Source organism: Coregonus clupeaformis, unplaced genomic scaffold (assembly GCF_020615455.1).
Source record: "Coregonus clupeaformis isolate EN_2021a unplaced genomic scaffold, ASM2061545v1 scaf1186, whole genome shotgun sequence".
Classification (NCBI taxonomy): Eukaryota; Metazoa; Chordata; class Actinopteri; order Salmoniformes; family Salmonidae; genus Coregonus; species Coregonus clupeaformis.
In genome coordinates, this window is record NW_025534640.1 from 42,568 (window position 1) to 54,803 (window position 12,236).

General features: G+C 43.1%; 1 protein-coding gene across 2 annotated transcripts; it reads left to right on the forward strand.

Moving 5' to 3' along the window:
• The first annotated feature begins 1,131 nt into the window (after nt 1-1,131).
• Nucleotides 1,132-11,959, forward strand: LOC123486382. Of its 2 annotated transcripts, XM_045217697.1 has the most exons (4): nt 1,132-1,178; nt 8,566-8,626; nt 9,047-10,433; nt 11,616-11,959. In XM_045217697.1, the coding sequence occupies exons 1-4, from the start codon at nt 1,154-1,156 to the stop codon at nt 11,880-11,882; spliced, it is 1,740 nt and encodes a 579-aa protein (XP_045073632.1). In that variant the 5' UTR covers nt 1,132-1,153; the 3' UTR covers nt 11,883-11,959. The 2 variants fall into 2 exon arrangements, with proteins under 2 accessions (XP_045073632.1, XP_045073633.1); XM_045217698.1 differs by lacking the exon at nt 11,616-11,959 and having other exon boundaries at nt 9,047-11,284.
• The last annotated feature ends 277 nt before the right edge of the window (nt 11,960-12,236 follow it).

Here is a 12,236-nt window from a genome sequence, read left to right on the forward strand (position 1 = left end):
ACATTCATTAGGCCATAATCAATGGATTTTAAAAAACAAACATTTTCAGCTCATGAAATATGGGACCAACACTTTAAAAGTTGCGTTTATATTTTTGTTCAGTGTACATTTCAAGTCCTTCAAAATAGAAAATACATATCCTAATGTTAAAAGTAGAATATAAACTAGATATAGGCTACTGTGGGTGGGGTAGGCTAAATAATTACAATGAATTAGGCTAAATAATTGCCTAATAAAAAAACATTTGATAATGGAAACAAAATATTCTAGGCAGAGCATGCCCAAGGGTTGTAGCTGAGCAGTACCAGAGTGAAACTGGAGCCTGAGAGAAGGCCGACAAGATTTTAAAAGATTGCTCAATTACACTCTGCACAAACGATTGTCACCTGTGATGCCTCGGCACTCGCCCTTGGAGCTGTTTTGTCTCAACTGCATGGAGGCGTGGAACAGCCAGTGACTTTTGCCTAAATGAGCCTTGTCTCCGACTGAACAAAAGTACTCTGAGGCCCTGGCTTTCATGTGGGCGTGCGAGCACTGGCACTTGTACTTGTACGGCAGACCATTCAAACTCTGCACAGACCATCAAGCCCTCACAGCACTGCTGGCCACATAGGGCTCCGGACACAAGCCTCTATGGCTTTTCAGATGGGCAGACTGTCTGAACCAGTAAAATTTCAACCATGATCTCTCTTCTCTGAAATCAGCTGACTTTGTGAGAGGGAGGTGTAGGCTACTAGTGAGGTGGGAGGAGAATCACCCTACACCTGAGAGGGTTGGGCTGTTTCACTCTATGCAACACCTAGTTGGCAGGGATGTATCTGTAGAGAATTCCTCTTCCAAGGAAGACAAAGGACATTATTTCCGTGTGCATTTGTTTACATCTGGCTGGCGCCACTGAATCTGTCTCTCCTGTCTTGACCTGAGCAGATATCAATCAGCACACAGCTCATGGTCTCAGCCAATCAGCAGATACCCACTCGCCCCACACACTGTACATGAGCTGTGCATGCATCCTCTGATTGGCCAAGGACTATTAGCTGCTCTTTCACTGGCAGGCTGGACCAGGCCCATGCTCGTGAACAGCTATAAAAAAAATACCTTCTCCCACCTAGCTGTTTGTTACAGTGCAGATCACGGGTGGATTTCTGGATGTATGTTCATGGAATGCCTAGGTGAAAGTGAGTAGTTGTTATTGTTGTTATGCTTGGGTTTGTGTTTTTACTTCTGTTAGCGCTTGTTGCTATCATTCCATGTATTGTTGTAATTGGGTTATTTTATATGTTCAGGTAGCATGCTCATATACACATTCTTTATTAATAGTTCATTTATTACTCTCTATACATTTTACTCACTAAAAAAACAATTATGTTGTGTAAACTTTGATATTTATATTTTGCATTTCATCTCAAATAGCTAGGTAGATTTGTACAATGAGTTTAGTTTGCTGAATTTATCGAGACCCTCAACCTTGCAGCAATTTAAATTGTGCTGGCGGGGATCATTAACATATTGACCAGGGTTCCCTTTTTGGAAAATTGTATTTTATTTATTGATTTTATTCGCCAGTAAATACATTTCTAACACATTTCAGTGAATATTGATGCTGAATTCAGATTTGTTTTCTGATAGCAAGAAATGTGTTTTATAGCAGCCTTCTTTCAACATAAATTACTTTAATTGTACCATATTATAGTTAATCAATCTTAAAATGTATGGTACTAGAAATCATAATTGATCTCAAGTTAAAAAACACATTTGCCTAATGTGCGTAATATTTTCCTGCCAAGTTGCCAACAGTAAACTTTTAAATCCTGTGGAACCATTTACCTTATACACTGAGTGTACAAAACATTAAGAAAACCTTCCTAATATTGAGTTGCATCCCCCCCTTTTGCCCTCAGAACAGCCTTAATTAATCGAGGCATGGACTCTACAAGGTGTCGAAGCGTTCCACAGGGATGCTGGCCCATGTAGACTCCAGTGCTTCATACAGTTGTGTCAAGTTGGCTGAATGCCCTATGGGTGGTGGACCATTCTGTTTATTTATTATTTATCTTTTATTTCACCTTTATTTAACCAGGTAAGCCAGTTGAGAACAGGTTCTCATTTACAACTGGCCAAGGTAAAGCAAAGCAGTGCGATAAAAACAACAACAACACAGAGTTACATATGGGGTAAACAAAACATACAGTCAATAACACAATAGAACATCTATATACAGTGTGTGCAAATGTAGTAAGTTATGGAGGTAAGGCAATAAATAGGCCATAGTGCAAAATAATTACAATTTAGTATTAACACTGGAGAGATAGATGTGCAAAAGATTTTTATTTTTATTTTATTTCACCTTTATTTAACCAGGTAAGCCAGTTGAGAACAGGTTCTCATTTACAACTGCGACCTGGCCAAGATAAAGCAAAGTAGTGCAATAAAAACAACACAGAGTTACATATGGGGTAAAAAACATAAAGTCAGAAATACAACAGAAAATATATATACAGTGTGTGCAAATGTAGCAAGTTATGGAGGTAAGGCAATAAATAGGCTATAGTGCAGAATAATTACAATAGTATTAACACTGGAATGCTAGATGTGCAAGAGATTATGTGCAAATAGAGATACTGGGGTGCAAAAGAGCAAAATAAATAACAATATAGGGATGAGGTAGTTGGGTGGGCTAATTTCAGATGGGCTGTGTACAGGTGCAGTGATCGGTAAGGTGCTCTGACAACTGATGCTTAAAGTTATTGAGGGAGATAAGAGTCTCCAGCTTCAGAGATTTTTGCAATTCGTTCCAGTCATTGGCAGCAGAGAACTGGAAGGAATGGCGGCCAAAGGAGGTGTTGGCTTTGGGAATGACCAGTGAGATATACCTGCTGGAGCGCAGACTACGGGTGGGTGCTGCTATGGTGACCAATGAGCTAAGATAAGGCGGGGATTTGCCTAGCAGTGATTTATAGATGGCCTGGAGCCAGTGGGTTTGACGACGAACATGTAGTGAGGACCAGCCAACAAGAGCGTACAGGTCACAGTGGTGGGTAGTGTATGGGGCTTTGGAGACAAAACGGATGGCACTGTGATAGACTACATCCAATTTGCTGAGTAGAGTGTTGGAGGCTATTTTGTAAATGACATCGCCGAAGTCAAGGATCGGTAGGATAGTCAGTTTTACGAGGGCATGTTTGGCAGCATGAGTGAAGGAGGCTTTGTTGCGAATTAGGAAGCCGATTCTAGATTTAACTTTGGATTGGAGATTCTTTATGTGAGTCTGGAAGTTGAGTTTACAGTCTAACCAGACACCTAGGTATTTGTAGTTGTCCACATACTCTAGGTCAGACCCGTCGAGAGTGGTGATTCTAGTCGGGTGGGCGGGTGCAAGCAGCGTTCGATTGAAAAGCATGCATTTAGTTTTACTAGTGTTTAAGAGCAGTTGGAGGCTACTGAAGGATTGTTGTATGGCATTGAAGCTCGTTTGGAGGTTTGTTAACACAGTGTCCAATGAAGGGCCAGATGTATACAAAATGGTGTCGTCTGCGAGAGGTGGATCTGAGAGTCACCAGCAGCAAGAGCGACATCATTGATATACACGGAGAAAAGTGTCGGCCCAAGAATTGAACCCTGTGGCACCCCCATAGAGACTGCCATAGGTCCAGACAACAGGCCCTCCGATTTGACACACTGAACTCTATCTGAGAAGTAGTTGGTGAACCAGGCGAGGCAGTCATTTGAGAAACCAAGGCTATTTAGTCTGCCAATAAGAATGCGGTGGTTGACAGAGTCGAAAGCCTTGGCCAGGTCGATGAAGACGGCTTCACAGTACTGTCTATTATCAATCGCGGTTATAATATCGTTTAGGACCTTGAGCGTGGCTGAAGTGCACCCGTGACCAGCTCGGAAACCAGATTGCATAGCGGAGAAGGTACGGTGGTATTCGAAATGGTCGATGATCTGTTTGTTAACTTGGCTTTCGAATACTTTCGAAAGGCAGGGCAGGATGGATATAGGTCTGTAGCAGTTTGGATCAAGAGTGTCACCCCCTTTGAAGAGGGGGATGACCGCGGCAGCTTTCCAATCTCTGGGGATCTCAGACGTTATGAAAGAGAGGTTGAACAGACTAGTAATAGGGGTTGCGACAATTTCGGCGGCTAGTTTTAGAAAGAAAGTGTCCAGATTGTCTAGCCCAGCTAATTTGTAGGGGTCCAGATTTTGCAGCGCTTTCAAAACATCAGCTGTCTGAATTTGTGTGAAGGAGAAGCGGGGGAGGCATGGGCAAGTTGCAGCAGAGGGTGCAGAGTTGGTGGCCGGGTTAGTGGTAGCCAGATGGAAAGCATGGCCAGCTGTAGCAAAATGCTTGTTGAAATTCTCGATTATTGTAGATTTATCGGTGGTGATAGTGTTTCCTAGCCTCAGTGCAGTGGGCAGCTGGGAGGAAGTGCTCTTATTCTCCATGGACTTTACAGTGTCCCAAAACTTTTTGGAGTTAGTGCTACAGGATGCAAATTTCTGTTTGAAAAAAGTTAGCCTTTGCTTTCCTGACTGCTTGTGTATATTGGTTCCTAACTTCCCTGAAAAGTTGCATATCGCGGGGGCTATTTGATGCTAATGCTGTACGCCACAGGATGTTTTTGTGCTGGTCAAGGGCAGTCAAGTCTGAGGAGAACCAGGGGCTATATCGGTTCTTAGTTCTGTATTTTTTGAATGGGGCATGTTTATTTAAGATTGAGAGGAAATTACTTTTAAGGAACAACCAGGCATCCTCTACTGACGGAATGAGATCTATATCCATCCAGGATACCTGGGCCAGGTCAATTAGGAAGGCCTCCTCGCTAAAGTGTTTTAGGGAGCGTTTGACAGTGATGAGGCGTGGTCGTTTGACCGCGGACCCGTTACGGACGCAGGCAATAAGGCAGTAATCGCTGAGATCCTGGTTGAAGACAGCTGAGGTGTATTTAGAGGGTATGTTAGTCAGGATGATATCTATGAGGGTACCCATGTTTACGGATTTAGGGTTGTACCTGGTAGGTTCGTTGATAATTTGCGTGAGGTTGAGGGCATCTAGCTTGGATTGTAGGATGGCTGGGGTATTAAGCATATCCCAATTTAGGTCACCAAGCAGTACAAACTCTGAGGATAAAGGGGGGCAATCAATTCACATATGGTGTCCGGGGCACAGCTGGGGGCTGAGGGGGGTCTGTAGCAAGCGGCAACAGTGAGAGACTTATTTCTGGAAAGGTGGATTTTTAGAAGTAGAAGCTCAAACTGTTTGGGCACAGACCTGGATAGTATGATAGAGCTCTGCAGGCTATCTCTACAGTAGATTGCAACTCCACCCCCCTTTGGCAGTTCTATCTAGACGGAAAATGTTATAGTTGGGGATGGAAATTTCAGAATTTTTGGTGGCCTTCCTGAGCCAGGATTCAGACACTGCTAGAACATCAGGGTTGGCAGAGTGTGCTAACGCAGTGAATAACTCAAACTTAGGAAGTAGACTTCTGATATTTATGTGCAAGAAACCAAGACTTTTGCGATTACAGAAGTCATCAAATGATAGCGCCTGGGGAGTAGGAGTGATACTGAGGGCTGCAGGGCCTGGGTTAGCCTCTACATCACCAGAGGAACAGAGGAGGACTAGAATAAGGATACGGCTAAAGGCTTTAAGAACTGGTCTTCTAGTGCGTTGGGTACATAGAATAAAGGGGGGCAGATTTCCGGGTGTTATAGAAAAGATTCAGGGCATTATGTACAGACAAGGATATGGAAGGATATGAGTAAAGTGGAGGTAAACCTAAGCGTTGGGTAACAATGAAAGAGATAGCATCGCTGGAGGCATCAATTGAGTCGGTCTCCGCGTGTATAGGGGGGAGGGGCAAAGGGAGCTATCTAAGGCAGGTTTAGCTAGGCTGGGGGTCTACAGTGATATAGTACAATTAGAAATAACCGAAACAACAATAAACTAACCATGTTTGGGCTGAGGCTAAACATAAACAGGATGTAGTACCGTAAAAAGGAACAGTCCAGCAGATATCAGCTGTATAGCTGAGTTATCATAAGGTCCGGTGGTGAAGCACTAGTGAGTAAGAGGCCACGGCTAGCGTGTGCTAGCGGGCCAGGGCTAGCAGATGGATGGAATCTTCGTGGTTAACGTCGTAACCACATCAGACGATTTCGTCGGCAGACCAGTCGTGTAGGATCGGCGGGGCTCCGTGTCAACACTAGGTGGTCCCGTCCGGTTGACAGAGAGGTAGATAGCCGGGAGATGGGCCTAGCTCAGGATGATTAGCCAGACCACAGCGTCCGTTTTGTTGTAGCTAGCTGGTAGCGATGAATCCGGAGTTAAAGGTCCAGTGATTCAGTGATTCCGGCGGAAAAACTGATATGTTCTGGGTCGATAACGCGCTGTGCAGACTGGCCGAATATCCGGTGATCAATGTCCAGTGATTAAAATTAATCCCGCAGAAAAAAAATCCAATGTTCTGGGTGAAACACCGCTAGCTGTGGCTAATAGCAAGTAGCTAGTTAGCTGGCTAGCTAGTTTCAACTGGAGATTCTAGATTCTAGATAAAGGTAAGTCAATAATAGAATCCGTTCCACATTGAGTGAGGCGGGTTGCAGGAAAGTATATCTTGTAGAAGGATGAAAAGTCTGATAGGGAAATATGTACGAAAAATAGGGTATTTACAGGCTATTTACAGACATACGATAAAAACACAACTGCACACTACGCCATCTTGGAATTAAATATGAATTTAAATAGGAATTAGATGATGTGCAAATAGAGATACTGGGGTGCAATTGAGCAAAATAAATAACAATATGGGGATGAGTAGGTTGGGTGGGCTAATTACAGATGGGCTGTGTACAGGTGCAGTGATCGGTAAGCTGCTCTGACAACTGATGCTTAAAGTTAGTGAGGGAGATAAGAGTCTCCAGCTTCAGAGATGTTTGCAGTTCGTTCCAGTCATTGGCAGCAGAGAACTGGAAGGAATGGCGGCCAAAGGAGGTGTTGGCTTTGGGGATGACCAGTGAGATATACCTACTGGAGCGTAGCCTACGGGTGGGTGTTGCTATGGTGACCAATGAGCTAAGATAAGGCAGGGATTTGCCTAGCAGTGATTTATAGATGACCTGGAGCCAGTAGGTTTGGCGACAAATATGTAGTGAGGGCCAGCCAACGAGAGCGTACAGGTCACAATGGTGGGTAGTATATGAGGCTTTGGTGACAAAACGGATGGCACTGTGACAGACTACATCCAATTTGCTGAGTAGAGTGTTGGAGGCTATTTTGTAAATGACATCGCCAAAGTCAAGGATCGGTAGGATAGTCAGTTTTATGAGGGCATGTTTGGCAGCATGAGTGAAGTAGGCTTTGTTATGAAATAGGAAGCCGATTCTAGATTTAACTTTGGATTGGAGAAGCTTAATGTGAGTCTGGAAGGAGAGTTTACGGTGTAACCAGACACCTAGGTATTTGTAGTTGTCCACATATTCTAAGTCAGACCCGCCGAGAGTAGTGATTCTAGTCGGGCGGGCGGGTGCAAGCAGCGTTCGATTGAAGAGCATGCATTTAGTTTTACTAGCGTTTAAGAGCAGTTGGAGACTATGGAAGGAGTGTTGTATGGCATTGAAGCTCGTTTGGAGGTGTGTTAACACAGTGTCCAATGAAGGGCCAGATGTATCAAAATGGTGTAGTCTGCGTAGAGGTGGATCTGAGCAGCAGCAAGCGTGACATCATTGATATACACAGAGAATAGAGTCTGCCCGAGAATTGAACCCTGTGGCACCACCATAGAGACTGCCAGAGGTCCAGACAACAGGACCTCCGATTTGACACATTGAACTCTGGGAAGTAGTTGGTGAACCAGGCGAGGCAGTCATTTGAGAAACCAAGGCTATTTAGTCTGCCAATAAGAATGCAGTGATTGACAGAGTCGAAAACCTTGGCCAGGTCGATGAAGACGGCTGCACAGTACTGTCTTTATCGATCCTGGTTATAATATCGTTTAGGACCTTGAGCGTGGCTGAGGTGCACCCATGACCAGCTCGGAAACCAGATTGCATAGCGGAGAAGGTACGGTGGGATTCGAAATGGTCGGTGATCTGTTTGTTAACTTGGCTTTCAAATACTTTCGAAAGACAGGGCAGGATGGATATAGGTCATGTAACAGTTCTTGATACACACAGGAAACTGTTGAGCATGAAAAACCCAGCAGTGTTGCAGTTTTTGACACAAACCGGTGCGCCTGGCACCTACTACCGTACCCCATTTAAAAGGCGCTTAAATATTTTATCTAGCCGGTTCACCCTCTGAATGGCACACATACACAATCCATGTCTCAAAATGTAAAAATCCTTCTTCAACCTGTCTCCTCTCATTCATCTACACTGATTGAAGTGGATTTACCTAGTGATATCAATAAGGGATCATAGCTTTCACCTGGATTTATCTGGTCAGTCTATGTCATGGAAAGAGCAGGTGCTCACTATATGTTTTACACTCAGTGTATTTTTTAAATGACTAACATTCCTGAGTCGTCCAATGATTGATACTATGTTCTCCATTTACAGATCTTAAACCCCTGTCAACTTCTTCTGGATCACACAACTATAAGATCATCATGGCATGCAAGTGAGTGTCAACATATTTCATTGTTATTTTATTTGTTATTGAATGTTTAACAGACTATTGACATACTGTATGCAAATAAAACATGTATATGCAGTTTTTTCAGACCCAGATTAAACCTACATCTGGACTACAATGCATGCTGAATGGAGAATCTCAATTGAAAGTGCTTTTTAGTCCAGGAAAAGGCTTAATCTAGGTGCGGAAAACTAGTCCCCACAGTCCTCTTGATTTGATAAGTAATCATGCGATTGGTTGAAAGCTATATAACATTTTTAGCAGAAAAATGTGCCTTATTGGTTTTAATATTTTTGCCCTCAGATCTCTGAGAGAACATATAATTCTTTCTATAAAGTAAAACACAATTGTAAGTTACATTTTATTCAAATGGATAACATATGTTCATTTATTTCCCATGATTAGTGTCACATCGTCAAAAATGCAAGACATTATTTCAAAAAGTATCCTTATCGACCAAGGACCTCCTGAACGGTATGAACTAGTAACAAAGAAACAGAGTCTGGACCAGGATGATAAACTCAGAAGATGGACCTTTGGAGAGAGAGATCCCACCAAGGTCAACAGAACCATTCTGATGGTGGGAGAAACAGGCACAGGGAAGTCAACTCTGATCAATGCCATGGTCAATTATGTCCTGGGCGTAAATCAGGAGGAAAAAGTCTGGTTTGAGATTGTGGAGGAGGAAAAAGAGGAGGAAAAAAGAAGTCAGACTGAAACTCAAACTACAGGGGTCACTGTTTATGATATCTTTGGGTTTGAGGACGGGCGAGTCCCCTACTCTCTCACCATCATCGACACTCCTGGGTATGGAGGCACCAGAGGGATTCAAGTCGACCAACTGATCTCTGAAAAATTGTTGGAGTTGTTTAGATCTGAATGTGGAGTCCATCTAATTGATGCTGTATGTTTAGTGATGAAGGCAAGTGCAAATATACTCACCTTTGAACAGAAGTACATATTTGATGCAGTTTTGTCTTTATTTGGCAAAGACGTGAAGAAGACCATTGTGGCCCTCATTACACACTCAGATGGTTTGGAACCTACCAATGCTCTGCAGGCCTTAAAATATTCTCAAGTCCCCTGTGCAAAAGATGACAGCGATCAATACCTTTATTTCCTATTCAACAACTCTCAAAGAAAGAGTGTTACCTCAGCAAAAGCAACTCGGGCCAAGAAAGAAGAACTTATCTTGAAGACTTTATGGGACCGATCAGAAGAGGGCATGAAGGATTTCACAGAATTCCTGGGTGGAAAAATACCTCAAAATGTAAAGATGATTGAAGGCGTTCTGAGAGTGCGCAAACAACTGGAGGCGTGTGTCAGCAATGTGCGCAATCGGATCCACATGATTGATCTGAAACAGGATGAAATCAAGCAGACTGAAAGAGCCCTGGAGAATCACAAGAAATACATGGAGGAAAGCAAGGACTTTTCTTATGAAGTTGAAGAGAAATATAAAGGAAAGGATCCTACAAAACAAGGGGGGGCTACCACCTGCACAGTGTGTGAGGAGAACTGTCACTATCCAGGCTGCTGGTGGGTCAAAGATCTCTCATGGTGCCATAAGATGAAGAACTACCACTGCACTGTGTGTACTGGTAAATGTCACTACACCAAGCATGTCAAAGAAAATACAATGTATGTTCTCAAGACCAGGAAGGTTACAAGGACATATGAAGATTTGAAAAAGAAGTATGAAATCAATGAGAAAGCAGCTGAGGAGAAAGTGCATGTGATCAGCAGACTTCAGTCAGAGTTGGAGCAGTTCACACTACAGAAGGCCAAACTGGTGGAGGAATCCTACCAGTGTGTCATGAACCTGGAAGAGAAAGCCCTAAAGGCCGTCTCACTGTCCACTGCTCAGCATCTGGACTTCCTGATTGACAAGATGAAGGAGACAGGAAACACAGAGAAGGTTCAGAAACTGGAGGAGATGAAGAAGAGAGCTGAGGAACACAAGGGAGCTTTAGATTACTTTAAAGCTGGTGTGAGTGAAGGGTGGAATAGTTCCTGGGGAAAGTAAAACTGAGACATATAGTAAAGAAAAAACATTATGTGGAAAAAACACATGAACATAGAATAGAAAATAGATATTTGGGGGAATGAAAGCTGTTCTTCTTAATCCACTTTCTCTTCAAGAAATACTGTACATTTAAAGTTAACCAAATAATATGTTGTATGAGATTAATATAGATGGACCATATTTATCTTTTAATTTCACCAATGATATGTTTTGTTTGTTAATCATAACCTCAGATGATAAATAATTGCCCATATTAATAAAACACTTTTGTCAATAGCTTGTATAAATGACATTCTTTGTAAATTCATTTTAGTAAAGACAAAAAAAAGTGTCACTGAAATCTCATTGTGTTTAGAATGTAGGTTAATGATCTCTCATCATGTAGTGTGACAAAGAACAACCACTGCACTGTGTGCAAAGACAAATGTCAATACGAAAAGCAGGTCAAAGAACACAAAATGTATGTTACCAAGACCAGACCGATTCTCAGGACATGAGGATTTGAAAAAGAAGTATGAAATCAATATGAAAGCAGCTGGGAAGAAAGAGACTCTGATCAGCAGACTTACATTTACATTTTAGTCAATTAGCAGAAGCTCTTATCCAGAGCAACTTATCCAGAGTGAGTGCATACATTATTGTTTAGAATTATTTTTATTTATTTTTTCATTTTTTAAATTATTTTTCATACCCCCCGTGGGAATCGAACCCACAACCCTGGCGTTGCAAACGCCATGCTCTACCAACTGAGCTACATCCCCTACCGGCCATTCCCTCCCCTACCCTAGACGACGCTGGGCCAATTGTGCACCACCCCATGGGTCTCCCAGTCGCGGCCGGCTACGACAGAGCATGGATACGAACCAGGATCTCTAGTGGCACAGCTAGCACTGCATCGCAGCCTTAGAACACTGCGCCACCTGTTTGGCCACTCAGAAGGCCAAACAGGTGGAGGAATCCTACCAGTGTGTCATGAACCTGGAAGAGAAAGCCCTAAAGGCCGTCTCACTGTCCACTGCTCAGCATCTGGACTTCCTGATTGACAAGATGAAGGAGACAGGATACACAGAGAAGGTTCAGAAACTGGAGGAGATGAAGAAGAGAGCTGAGGAACACAAGGGAGCAATGAGTTACTTCAGAACTGGATTGAAATGGGGTAAAGGGTTAGGAGGTAAAGTATTGAATACTTTAAAAGATAAGCTGCCAGACATATAATAGCTAGCACCATACCTGCATGCCATTGCTGGCTTTGGTCTGAAGCTAAGCAGGGTTGGTCCTGGTCGGTCCCTGGATGAGAGACCAGATGCTGCTGGAAGTGGTGTTGGAGGGCCAGTAGGAGGCACTCTTTCCTCTGGTCTAAAAATATATATATCCCAATGCCCCAGGGCAGTGATTGGGGACATTGCCCTGTCTTTCGGCTGGGTAGTTAAATGGGTGTCCTGACTCTGTGTGGGCATTAAAAATCCCATGACACTTATCGTAAGAGTATGGGTGAAGGGGTGTTAACGCCGGTGTCCTGGCTAAATTCAAAATCTGGCCTTCATGGCCAACTAATTCTCCCCAGCTTTT

Coding starts and splice junctions, on each gene's coding strand:
- LOC123486382 (XM_045217697.1), top strand. CDS start 1,154: ATGTTCATGGAATGCCTAGGTGAAA. Junction 1,179..8,565: donor CATGGAATGCCTAGGTGAAA/GTGAGTAGTTGT, acceptor CTCCATTTACAG/ATCTTAAACCCCTGTCAACT. Junction 8,627..9,046: donor AAGATCATCATGGCATGCAA/GTGAGTGTCAAC, acceptor TCCCATGATTAG/TGTCACATCGTCAAAAATGC.